The sequence below is a fragment of the Vigna unguiculata genome, chromosome 4, assembly GCF_004118075.2.
Source record: "Vigna unguiculata cultivar IT97K-499-35 chromosome 4, ASM411807v1, whole genome shotgun sequence".
Classification (NCBI taxonomy): domain Eukaryota; kingdom Viridiplantae; phylum Streptophyta; class Magnoliopsida; order Fabales; family Fabaceae; genus Vigna; species Vigna unguiculata.
Genome location: NC_040282.1, coordinates 33368827 through 33381492, shown reverse-complemented (window position 1 = coordinate 33381492; position 12666 = coordinate 33368827). Strand labels below are relative to the sequence as shown.

Genomic DNA, 12666 nt, shown 5'->3' with positions numbered 1-12666 from the left:
TATTTGTTTTGTTGCTCATTTTATTTTTATTTTGTGTAATTATTTGAATTAAAAAAATAGTTACTAAAATTATTAAATTGATAAAATGGACAAATAATTTTTATTATGAATAATTATTTTAATTTAACAAATAATGATTAAGAGGATAAAATTGTATAAACAAAAGAGGACACAATAAATATATATATATATATATATATATATATATATATATATATATATATATATATATATATATATATATATATGTAGTTATTGTATTGTTATTATTTTTATCACTAAGAGATATTATTATTATTATTATTATTATTATTGTTGTTGTTGTTGTTGTTGTTATAGTTAGACACACATCTTAAATTATTTTACTACGGGATCATATTTCAATTACTTATTATTTTTATTTGTTTTGTTGTTAATGTATATCTTTATATATAATTATAAATTATTGTAGTTGACATTAGCTTTAGTGTTAGCATTAATATTAATATTTATAGCATAAATATTATTATTGCTATTGGTATCATTATTATTTTTATTATTATTATTACTATTCATAATGGTGTTATTATTATAAGTGTGTTTTTTTTAATTATAGAAAATGTTCTTATACTAAATACTTTTGCTAAATAGAGTTTTAATCTTTTAAGTTTTTATAATTTATAATTTATATTAATATTATTATTAGTATTTTTAATGGTTAAATAAATATAATAACAATTATATTATTATTCTAAAAAAATTTAAAATAAAAAAAAACAAAAAGATATTCGCACATATCATAAGCTTTTATAATCATTTCATAAATTCATTTAACTATATTATATTATGATATCAATTATATTTATTATATATAAAAGTTAAATTATTATTGTATCACTTAGATTTATTATTTCATTATTTTAATAACAACATTTATAACAATATAACTTAATTTTCATAATATTTCATTACATCATATTTTTACAATTTTATTATTTTAATATACAAAATAAAACAAATACGTCCCGTGCGTACGCACGGGTTAGTATACTAGTTGTTACGAAAATCAACAACTTATTAAGATCTTTGAACTAATTTTACTTTTCCCAAGTTGTTATTAATATTTAACCCACAACAAAATTATGACAATCAACAACTAAAACACGAATGGGATCTTTCTGTTTTAGGAATTTGTGTGTAAAGTGGGGTTATCAAGATGTAAGGCTCTCTATACCTTTGACCACGAATAAAATATATACATTGTATTTTTATAATAAAATAATATAACATAATAAAAATAATAAAATATAAAGTATTATTATTATTATTATTAAAATAACAATAATAAATAAAATAAACATGATAATAATATAAATAATTATAATAATAATATGAAAATAGTAATAATAAAATAAAGGTATAATTACTGACTTGGTACTCCAGCTTTTTAGATAAGTTCAATTTGATATTCGAATTTTAGAAATATTCAATTTAATATCTAAATTTTTTTAATAAATTTATTTTAGTATCTTCCGTTAAACATTACTTAATGCCATATGCCATCTGACTTCTAAACTTCTGTTGAGGTGGCACTTTACAGCTTAAGTAGGCTGAAGAGGTGATTACAAAGGAATCCCCTGTAACCAAAATCTACCAATTGTCACTCACCACCTCCACCAACAACAATGGTCTTATCCCAGTAAGTGAGTTGAGATACATGAATAATATGATACCATGGAGGTGCGGTTAAAAACCAAATTCCCAAAAATCTTATTCACACTCAGTAGTCACCTCCACTGAAAAGAGAACACTTGGGAAAATTTAAAACCAGGTTACCCACAAGAATTGCAGGTTTCAACGTGGAAGCTTTAGAGCCCATCTTTCGGAGATTCATTGTCAATTGTTTCTTTGGTAGATACCGTTACCAAGACATGTGAGCTTTTGATTTCTTCTAACTGTGAAGACAAATAACACATATATGGTGGATAAACCCTAATATCAGTCAAACCGAAAAATAAAAACAACAAATTCAATAGAACCAATGAAATATTTGAATATATCAAAAGCCAAAATTACCAAAATGTGGATTAGAAGTTTATATTTTCTTTTGGTTTAGGGGATCTTTAGTATTTTCCACAAGTGTAACGCTGATCCGAGAGTCATAATCCACTCATATAGAGATCAATCATCATAGATGGAAAGTTAACATACTTAAGAATACATCTAATGGAAGCCAAGATTTTGGAGAATCATTTCTATCCTTTTCAGTGGCATGGCATGCGAGGGAACACACAATAATTAACCTATCTCGAATTTCTCCAATCCTGATAAATGTTAACTTGACCAACAAGTTGTTAGTGGAATTAATGAACAAAAGCAAATTATTTATTTGTATTTGAAACTACTGGGATAATATGTTTATACGTATATATGATTTAGCAGATTTAGTGGGCTGAAAATCTGATTCACAGCTAATTAGATTGAATTTATATAAGGTGTCTCTTGCAGGAAAATACACAACTTTAGCCTCGTGCTCTCAATGTTTTAACACGGTATCAACCTAGGTTACTATCCCAGACTTTGCATATGTTCTTTGTTCTTGTTTTTTCACCCTAGTCCAAGTTTCTAGATCCTTGTTTTTGTTTTCCGGTCAAGTTGTTCTAGGCTACCCGTTTCCGGTCAACTTGATAACTCATAGTCTTAAGTTCAGTCTAATCAATTCACTATACTACTAAACGACATCAATTTCCTTTTGAAATTGTGATCTGACCTTAAAGGTATCTGATCAGTCATCATTGGATGCATGTCTAAATGATTTGTGTCGTGAAGAACAACATCTTCTTACACAGTCCATCCTTCAAGGACATAAATCATTTGTTGTCCCAGCAGCATGCATGGCAGAAGGGAAGTCAAGAAGTCCTGAAGTGAGGGTTGTTCAATGTTTTTTGCTGCAAGAAGTTTTGACATCATGCACCAAAATGACAACACAATCTGTTGACTGTGTTTCATGGGTATTCTCCTTAGCAAAGGGGCTTTCTATGTTATATATGATCCTAACCTTAGCTGGATTCAGGTCTCTAGAAATGTCATCTTCCAAGAGAATATCGTTTTTTGCAACACATCATGACTCCAATTTTTATTTTTTCATTGTTTTCTAACTCTTTAGCAGGTCAATCATCATCTAAACCTTGCTTGGTCAACTAAAGACGAAGTGTTGCGACTCAAAATCAGGAAACAAAATCCCATGGGGTCCCTAAGATAATTCCTTGGCCGCTGACCCAGTACAGGAACCAGATCCAGCTCCATTGTGACGCAATTTGCATGTTTCTAAACCCATAAATGGCTATCATATTCCTTGACAGCAAAATTATCATACATTAAAAGCCAAACGGGGTCGAGTAATATTTAACGGAATGTACTAAAAATAAACCCGTTTAAAAAATTTATGTATCAAATTGAATATTTTTAAAATTCGAGTACTAAATTAAATTTTTTCAAAAAATTGAACTACCAAATCAATAATTATATTTAAAATAAATAATATAAACATTATTAATTAAACCATTTTTTTTAAAATCTATCAAATCATTCGTTAACTTTGATAAATTTTCATATCAAATCTCTTCATTTTTTTATCATCTATTTCTTAATTAATTCAAACAATCTCACGTTATCTCTCTTTCCCTAAATTCCATCTAACCCATCTTAAAAAACAAACAAACTCTCAAGTTCTTTGGACCAATCTCATTTCATTTTTTGATTTTTTTTTTTTTTACCGTGAAATGGATTAAGAAAATACAACAAATAATTTTTTTCATTTCTTGTAGTGAGTGCTTAATTTGTTAACAGTAAAATAGATTTCAATAGCACAAGTTCTTTAGACCAATTTCATCTTCTTTCAAGTGTTTACGGTGCTTAACTTTTTTAACCTATAAAATGGATTTAAATATAACGGATAATTGTTTAAGGAATTTGGACTACTCTCAATTTCCTGTTTGAAAATGTCTAACATGCTTAATTTTTCCATCCCATAGATTGCTTTGATTAGGACAGCCAATAGTATGAGGTCTTCGGACCAAGTTCACTTTCTAGTGTCTAACATGCTTAATTTTTATAACCCTCAAAATGGATTCAAATACAAGAATTAATAGTTTAAGGTCTTTTTGGACTAGTAGATTTTTGGAAAGCCACCTCTCCTTACAATTAAGAATATAAATGACGCCATGGAGCTTTCTAAACATCAGAGGCGAAAGAGAAAGAACTGAATAATAGTTTCTCTCTGTCGCAACATACTACTCTTTTTACTCTCCTATCTGTTAGGATTATCTGATATCAGAAAAAACTATAATGAGTGCTTATTTTCTGAAAACATGCTATTTTCTTCTTCTGTTTTCTTTGCTTGCCTCAGGAATTACTGCGACATTCAACAACTCAAGTGAAAGTGGTGAAGCAAAGTGCATAGAGAGTGAGAGACAAGCACTCCTGAGCTTCAAAGAAGGCCTCATAGATGACTTTGGCATGTTGTCCACTTGGACCAATAATACTGATTGCTGCAAATGGAAACGCATTCTCTGCAATCATCAAACTGGTCATGTACAACTACTTGATCTTCATGGAAACTTCTACACTAGACCGTATTTCAGAGGCGCAATCATCAACGTGACTTCATTGATTCACTTGCCATATATTCAACATCTGGATCTCAGCAATAATCTTTTTGAACTGAGTTACATCCCAGAGTTCACCATCTCCTTCTCCAACTTAAGATATCTCGATCTCTCCCATTCTGATTTTGCCGGTAGGATTCCTTCTACACTTGGAAATCTCTCACAACTACGTTATCTAGATCTTGGGGATAATTATCTTTGGGGAGAAATTCCTACTCAGATTGGGAATCTGGAACACTTACAGTATCTTGATCTTGGATTATTTTATCTTTCCGGAAAAATCCCATCTCAAATTGGGAATCTCAGCAAGCTACAATATCTCAGTGTTGGATGTAACACTCCTGTATATAAATCCACATCATCAAACTACATTTCAAATTCCCTTTCTGGAGAAATCCCTTTTCGCAAAGGGAATCTTCCATTGTTGCATACTCTCCGAATAGTTGGCAATTTTGATATAAAAGCTAAGGATGCACAATGGCTGTCTACTCTTCGTTCCTTAACAATTCTTGAGTTGAGTTCATTAAACAGTCTTGGTTCCTCTCATCAGTGGCTACCAACTATCAGTAAAATCATTCCAAACTTAAGAGAGATGAGGCTAGTTGATTCTAATCTTTTGGATATTGATATTCAATTGTTGTTCCAATCCCATTCTTTCAACAAGTCCACCGCTCTTACTGTGCTAGATCTCTCTTCTAATATGTTGACATCATCAACACTTCAACTAATGTTTAACTTTAGCCTTCATCTTCAAGAGCTTTATCTTTCTCACAATAATATATCTTTGTCACCTTCTCTATGTCCAAATTTTCAATCCCTTAAGATCCTTGATCTCTCTTATAATACTCTAACATCATCGATGTTTCGGGGGAATTTTAATATCAGCTCCAAAATGAAAGAACTTCATCTTGTAAACTGCAGTATTACAGATAGAAGTTTCCTGGTTTCTTCTACTTCTACTTCTGCAAGGAGTTCTTTGTCCTCTCTTCTCTACCTTGATCTCTCTGATAACCTATTAAAATCATGTCCTATATTTCATTGGCTTTCTAATTTTACCACAAATCTTCGTACCCTTCGCCTTGGTTATAATTTCTTGGAAGGTCCCATTCCAGATGAATTTGGGAAAGTGATGAACTCTCTTGAATATCTCTCTCTCCCCAATAATAAACTCAAGGGCAAGGTTCCGTCTTTCTTTAGGATCATGTGCAGATTACAACGCTTAGACCTCTCAAATAACAAGTTCGAGGGCGAATTTCCAAGCTTTATTCAAAATTCTTCATGGTGCACCAGACACACATTAAGCAGATTGAACATATCTTATAACCAAATTACAGGCAAGATACCCGAGAGCATCCGACTGCTGTCAGAGTTGGAGATTTTATCGTTGGCAGAGAATTCTTTAGAGGGTGATGTCACTGAATCTCATCTTTCTAATCTTTCAAAATTATTTTACTTAGACTTGTCATATAACTCGTTGTCTCTAAAATTTGATTCCAAATGGGTTCCTGCTTTTCAATTAAATTACTTGCGTCTTGCATCTTGCAAGCTAGGTCCGAATTTTCCTAGTTGGATCCAGACTCAAAATTCCTTAATCCATCTAGATATATCTGATAATGAGCTGAATGATTTAGTACCAAAATGGATTTGGAACAAGTTGCAAATTATGTACACTTTGAATATGTCTCACAATAATCTCATTGGTTCAATCCCTAATATGAAATTGAAGCTTCCTTTCAGACCATCTATAATTTTAAATTCAAATAAATTTGAGGGAAAAGTTCCATTATTTTTGTTAGATGCTTCCGAGTTATTACTCTCTGAAAATAAATTTTCAGATTTCTTTTGTGGAAACAATGCTGCTGCAAATTTGGCCACTTTGGATTTATCATACAATAAAATTAAGGGTAAACTTCCCGATTGTTGGAAATTTGTAGATCGATTGTTGTTTCTTGATTTAAGCAGCAATGAATTGTCAGGGAAGATTCCTAATTCCATGGGCACCCTTGTTAAATTGGAAGCTTTGGTTTTACGAAACAATAGTTTGATGGGTGAATTGCCTTCCTCTTTGAAGAATTGCAAGAATTTAATTATGTTGGATGTGAGTGAGAATATGTTGTCTGGTCCAATACCATCATGGGTTGGAGAAAGCATGCCACAATTGATAATCTTGATCATGCGAGGGAATCACTTCTCTGGAAATCTTCCCTTTCATATATGTTATTTGAAGCGAATTCAATTGTTGGATCTTTCAAGGAACAAGTTGTCAGAAGCAATTCCGGCTTGCTTAAATAATTTGACTGCATTGTCTGGAAAGAGCATCAACAGAGTTGAAACTGAAAGTCGTGTGCATTGGTACAATAGTACTTACTCAGAAATTTATAATTTTTTCAGTGCTAGTTATTATACGCTTCACATAACATGGACGTGGAAAGGTGTGGAACGCAGCTTCAGACATCCCGAATTGATTCTTCAAAGCATTGATCTCTCATGTAACAATTTGACAGGTGAAATGCCAAAAGAGATTATGTATATGCTCGGGTTAGTTTCTTTGAATTTGTCAAGAAACAATTTGAGTGGGGAAATTCCTTCGGATATTGGGAATTTAAGTTTGCTAGACTCCCTTGACCTATCAAGAAATCATTTGTCTGGAAAAATTCCTCCAACTCTTTCCAATATTGATCGTCTTTCCGTGTTAGACTTATCAAACAACCATCTCATCGGAAAAATTCCATGGGGAAGACAGTTGCAAACCTTTGATGCCTCTAGTTTTGAAGGAAATCTTGATCTTTGTGGGAAACCCCTTCAGAAAAATTGTCCTGCAGATGAGACAACGATAAAGTCTGAAGGCCCAGAAGAGCATGATGAAGATGATAATTCGGGTTTCTATGGAGCATTATACATGAGCTTGGGGGTAGGATTCTTCACAGGATTTTGGGGCTTGTTAGGGCCATTACTACTTTGGCAGCCATGGAGAATTGCTTACCTGAGTTTTTTGAATAGACTCATAGATTATATAATCGTAATGGCTGAAGTGAACACAAGAAAGTGTCAAAGGTGGCTCAAAGATTAGCAGGTACATAATTCCAATAACTTCTTTCTTTGAATTTCGTTATATTTATTTCTCTACTTCAGCTAAGTAAATGTGCAACTTGTTTTTGTATTTCTCTCCGTCAGTCCTAAATGGTAATTAACGTCGATTATACGGGGTGTGCACAAAATCTAATTTTCTTGATTTAATCTATTTTTGCTCCGATCCAATCCATTTAAAATTCATTTTATTAAAAATCTAATCCATTTAAAATTCATTTTATTAAAAATCCAATCCACTTAATATCCATTTTAATAGATCTGGGTTTCAATCTAATGTACATTTTACATATTTTATGTATTGGATATTCATTCTCTAAATCAAGATTCTCAAATATGGATAGTCCAAAAAATCCAATCCAAAGAACCGGACGAGCTAGGCTGGCTTGATGACTTGGAAGGGTCGTGCCCGAGGACCTGTACGGAGTAGGCAGGCCAGATGACCCTGATGGGCCAAGCAGGCTCGACAACCCGGACAGACCCGACGATCCTGATTGGCTAGGCGGGCTTGGCGACCCGTGTAGGCCCGACAACCCTAACGAGCCCAATGACGCGATCGTGTCAGGCCGGGCCAGCACGACGAGTCAGACAAACCGGACTAGCCCGACGACCTAGACAGGTTGGCTTGGCCCGACTTGACGACCTGGATGGCGAAATGTTTAATAATATATTTTTCATATTTAAGAAAAAAGCCCATAGGCGGGCCTTGACTCACAGGGTTTTTTTGTGGTTTTGTCCCTTGTGGGCTTCTTTAATGGGGGGCTTTATTGTCCTGTGGGTCAAGGCCCGCATGGACCAGGGCCTAACCTTGTGGGCTGGACCAAATTGAAAACTCTAGTCAAATTGTATTGTGTCGACCTTGAGGACACAAGTTTTAGAATATTCTATTTAAATTTCTTTTGTAAAAAATTGATTCTGAATTTTGAACTTGATCCAAATAATTAGAGTGGATTTAAATCTTCTCCAAATATTTGGATCTGGATTTTAAGAAAATACAAACTAATTTTGCTGAAAAAATGGATTTGGATCGAAAATCTGATCCAATTATTTGGATCTAAAATGAATGTGGATTGGATCATTAAAAATTCGATCCATGACCACCCATAATCTTAATGCTCTTATTCATGATTTTACTAATGGTGGTTCCTTTTACAAGAAATGATTTGTTTTGTTGATGTTAAGAAATTATAGATAGTCTGCTTTGTTTTGAATTGTTGGGACTTTCGAGAGAGGATTACTAGGAAGATTTAACACCAATGAGCATGAGCTCAACCCACACATAAGGGATTGACACCACTTCATCCAAAAACCTTAAGATGATAGGTTTACACTAGTGCAGAATCGCGTTTTTAATTCGCCTTATAGGCTTCGATTACTGCGGAACCGAAGCCTATAAGGACGCAGTGGCATTTTTGAAATTTTTTGAACTTTTAGCCTCGGGTCCATATCCAACCGAAACCTATAACTCGTCAATGTTGCCCAAAATTTCAAAATTACCACTGAGGCTTTGGCCTCGGGTGGAATAGGACCGAGGCCTATACGACTTTATGCCTCAGTTATTAATGGAATCGAGGCCATAGACCTTATTTAGGGTTCCAAATTCGCGAACCCTGCACCTGTTCATCTTCTCTGCGTCAACCCAAATTTTTCTCCTCTTCGTGAGCGTGGTGCATATGCAGGTTCGCATGTGCATGTGCTTCCGCTGCCATGATTGGTTGCTTCAGCCGTGACTGCAGTTGCATTCTTCGCTGCCATGGTTTAGGCGAGGTCTATGGTGTTTCGTTGCTGCAGATCTGTTTCTGGCTCACGCGTGGAGGCTCGCGGTGACTGTCAAGGTGTGTTGAACGCTGCTGTTTCGCGCATGGTGAAGGTAGTGGTGGTTGCTGGTTCTGATGCGGTGGTTGTCATGGTGAGGTGTGCTGTGACAGGTGCAGTGAAGCATGGTGGTGCGGTGACGAGCGGCACGGTGGTGTGCTATCGCAAGTGCGTCGCGATGAAGGTGTTGCTCATGCATTTTTAGGTGCGTGAACGGTGATTCCATGGTGAACTGCACGTCGGCGACGCTGCTGTTCTATGCGTCTGTTGCAGGTTGGTGGCGTGGCTGAAAGCAGCACTGCAGTTGGTGCGTGAAGATGATGGTTGGATGCGTGAAGATGATGGTTGGATGCATGAAGATGGCTTCGGTTCTCATATACCTGAAGCAAAAAAGTCCCTCTATGGCTCCGGTTCCTTTACAACCGAGACCAAAAGGCTCGTCCCAATATGTCTCGGGTCTAAAACCGAGGCAAAATGACGAAAATAGTCGGAGCCAAAAGCCCTTATTGCATTGGTATTATGGGTCTTCATCCTTATATGATGCTCAACTTTCTTATTTTTACTCAATATGAGACTTAGACTCACATTTGAATTCCCATCATGAATGAATTCTAATTAGATCGTTTCAAAACTGCTTACATGTTATAGTCCTTTTATATACTCCAATGACTGGCTATATTTTAGTTTTTCCTTAGTTTAACACTAAAATTTAGTCTCTAATTTTTTTGCATCATTACCAATGCCTGTCATATGAATTTTAACACAAATTTGCAGTATATCGATTTGTTTGGAGACTCTGCAATGAGATGAAAGCATCAGGGATTGCTGGGAGAGTGAGATTTGAAGGATCGAAGTTTGTAATGTAAAACATGACAAGTTCTGTTTTAATGTAATAACTTGCAAAATCACTGTTCAACGAAGCTTAATGATTTGATAGTGTGTTATTGTATAATCTATTTGTAATTTAAAGAATGTGAGATATCCCAATAGTGTCAGCATACATGATACATCTAACCCTTTATCATACGACAATTTTTAAATACTGTTGATGATATTTTACATTCAAAATTAACATCCTACACTTTTAAAATGTAAAATAAAATGAAAATATAATTTCCTTGTTTAAGATTCTAAACAAACTAAAATTTTCTCTATCAATATCGTGAAAATAATACAGACATTTCTCTTTGGATATAATTTACTGTTGATGGAAAAAGAGATGTCTATAGCTCAATTCACACTAGAATGCGATAAGCTTAATCGTCCACTGGACATTTGCCACATGCGATAATGCGAGAAATTTTGTATGTTTCTAAATCAATTTTATAAAATATTTCGTTCATAACTTCGAATAGAATTCAACTAAAATCTCTTACAAAATTATCTGAGCTTTCAAAATATCTTCAAGACAAGAAATAATTTTTTCTTCAGATATATTTGAAGAGAGTTTCAACTTAAAAGCATTGAGTGGTAATATTTTACATTATCTCTTACACTTTAATCTTTTTAGAATATTCCTTATATATAACTTTATACTTTTCTATATTTTTTTGTATGTTTTTGCATTTTTTTATAGAATTAGGTTTGACATGTTCATGTAGTAGGTTTCTCCGTGATTATAGCCCGAAAGTCGAGTCAAAAAAGAAAGACATTATATTTTTAACATTAAATATGTTTTAAAACATTTTCAACTACGGTTGAAAAAAAAAAACAATCTTTGACGTTTATCCCACGCCAGTGAGTTCCTTAATTCTATTGTTTGTTAAGTGTATAAAGATGACAACGGGTCGAGTTAGACATGGAGAGTGCCTACTCGCAACAAAAAAAATCATCCGCAATTTGCTTCGCTACTTGACGCAGTAAATATGTTAAGTAATATGGTCCAATAAAACTCATTCATCTTTACTGACCTAAGGTAGTTGGAAAATATTTTGAGATATGTTTGTTGCAATTGGTACACATATTCATATATTAACTTTATATGTGACTAACCCTCAGCAGTTTAATTACGTCATGATAGACAACACAAACAACACCAAGAGTGAGAGTGAGAGAGACCAAGATCAACTGCTTAATGCAAACCAACCAACAAGACAACAATAATGTTGTAACGCCCCAAACACAACATACCAAGACCAATAAGAACATGCAATGTTGCACCAAAATGCAACGACGACACCAAAATGAGAAGAAAAACATTGTTAGGAAAAGGAAAACAAAAACAAAAACAAAAGGAAAAGATAAACATTAAACACGAAAAAAGATAAATGATAATGATGACAAAAATGAACCTCAACAAATGCTATAATGGAGAAAAATGCGAGTTTGCAATGGCGAATGAGAAGAATTCAACGGTGCTATTAGGAATGGCAACGGGTCGGGTCGGGAACGGATAGTGCCTACCTGCAACCTAATCCGCAAAAAAAAAAAAAAAATCCGCCCGCTACCCGCCCGTTTATCCGCCGGGTATTCGCTTAAAAAATACCTGCGGATATTTTTAAAACCCGCGGGTACCCGTAGATATCCGATACCCGCAAATATTTAGAAAATATATATTTTATAAATTTTTTAATATAAAATTATAAAAATAAAATAAAATAAAATATTAAATTAAATTAAATTAAATTAAATTAAATTTTAATTATAATTAAATTTGACATAATAAGATATACTGCTAATTTTAATTTTAATTAAATTTAACTTAATAAAATATAAATTAAATTTTAATTTTAATTTTTTTGCAGATAATGGGTACCCGCGGGTACGGATAGTGTGATACCCGCACCGACCCGTTTATAAGCGAGTATTAAAATACCCGCTATCTGCTACCTGCGGGTACTAACTATCCATCGTAAATTTTATCCGCGGATATCCGCGAGTACAGATATTTTTGCCATCTCTAACTGCTATGCAGCATGACCTTTTGCGGGTTGTAAAAATTCACAAATTAGCCCAATGTAAATAGGTATAGGGTTTGCTTCTAGGTAAAATCGAAGTTTACATCTTAGCTTAGCTGCATTGAGTATAGGCCTAGACTCTTTCAATTAACCAAAGTTTGTACTCATGCAGCAAGGTATAGACTTTAGTTTGACCTAAAGTCAAAGTCTATACTTTGACA

General features: G+C 33.7%; 1 protein-coding gene across 1 annotated transcript; it reads left to right on the top strand.

Annotated features, from left to right (window-relative positions):
- Positions 1–4239: 4239 nt before the first annotated feature.
- On the top strand, positions 4240–10477 carry LOC114182586 (receptor-like protein EIX2). Its single transcript, XM_028069483.1, has 2 exons — positions 4240–7719; positions 10323–10477. The coding sequence occupies exon 1, from the start codon at positions 4327–4329 to the stop codon at positions 7714–7716; it is 3390 nt and encodes a 1129-aa protein (XP_027925284.1). The 5' UTR covers positions 4240–4326; the 3' UTR covers positions 7717–7719; positions 10323–10477.
- Positions 10478–12666: the final 2189 nt, after the last annotated feature.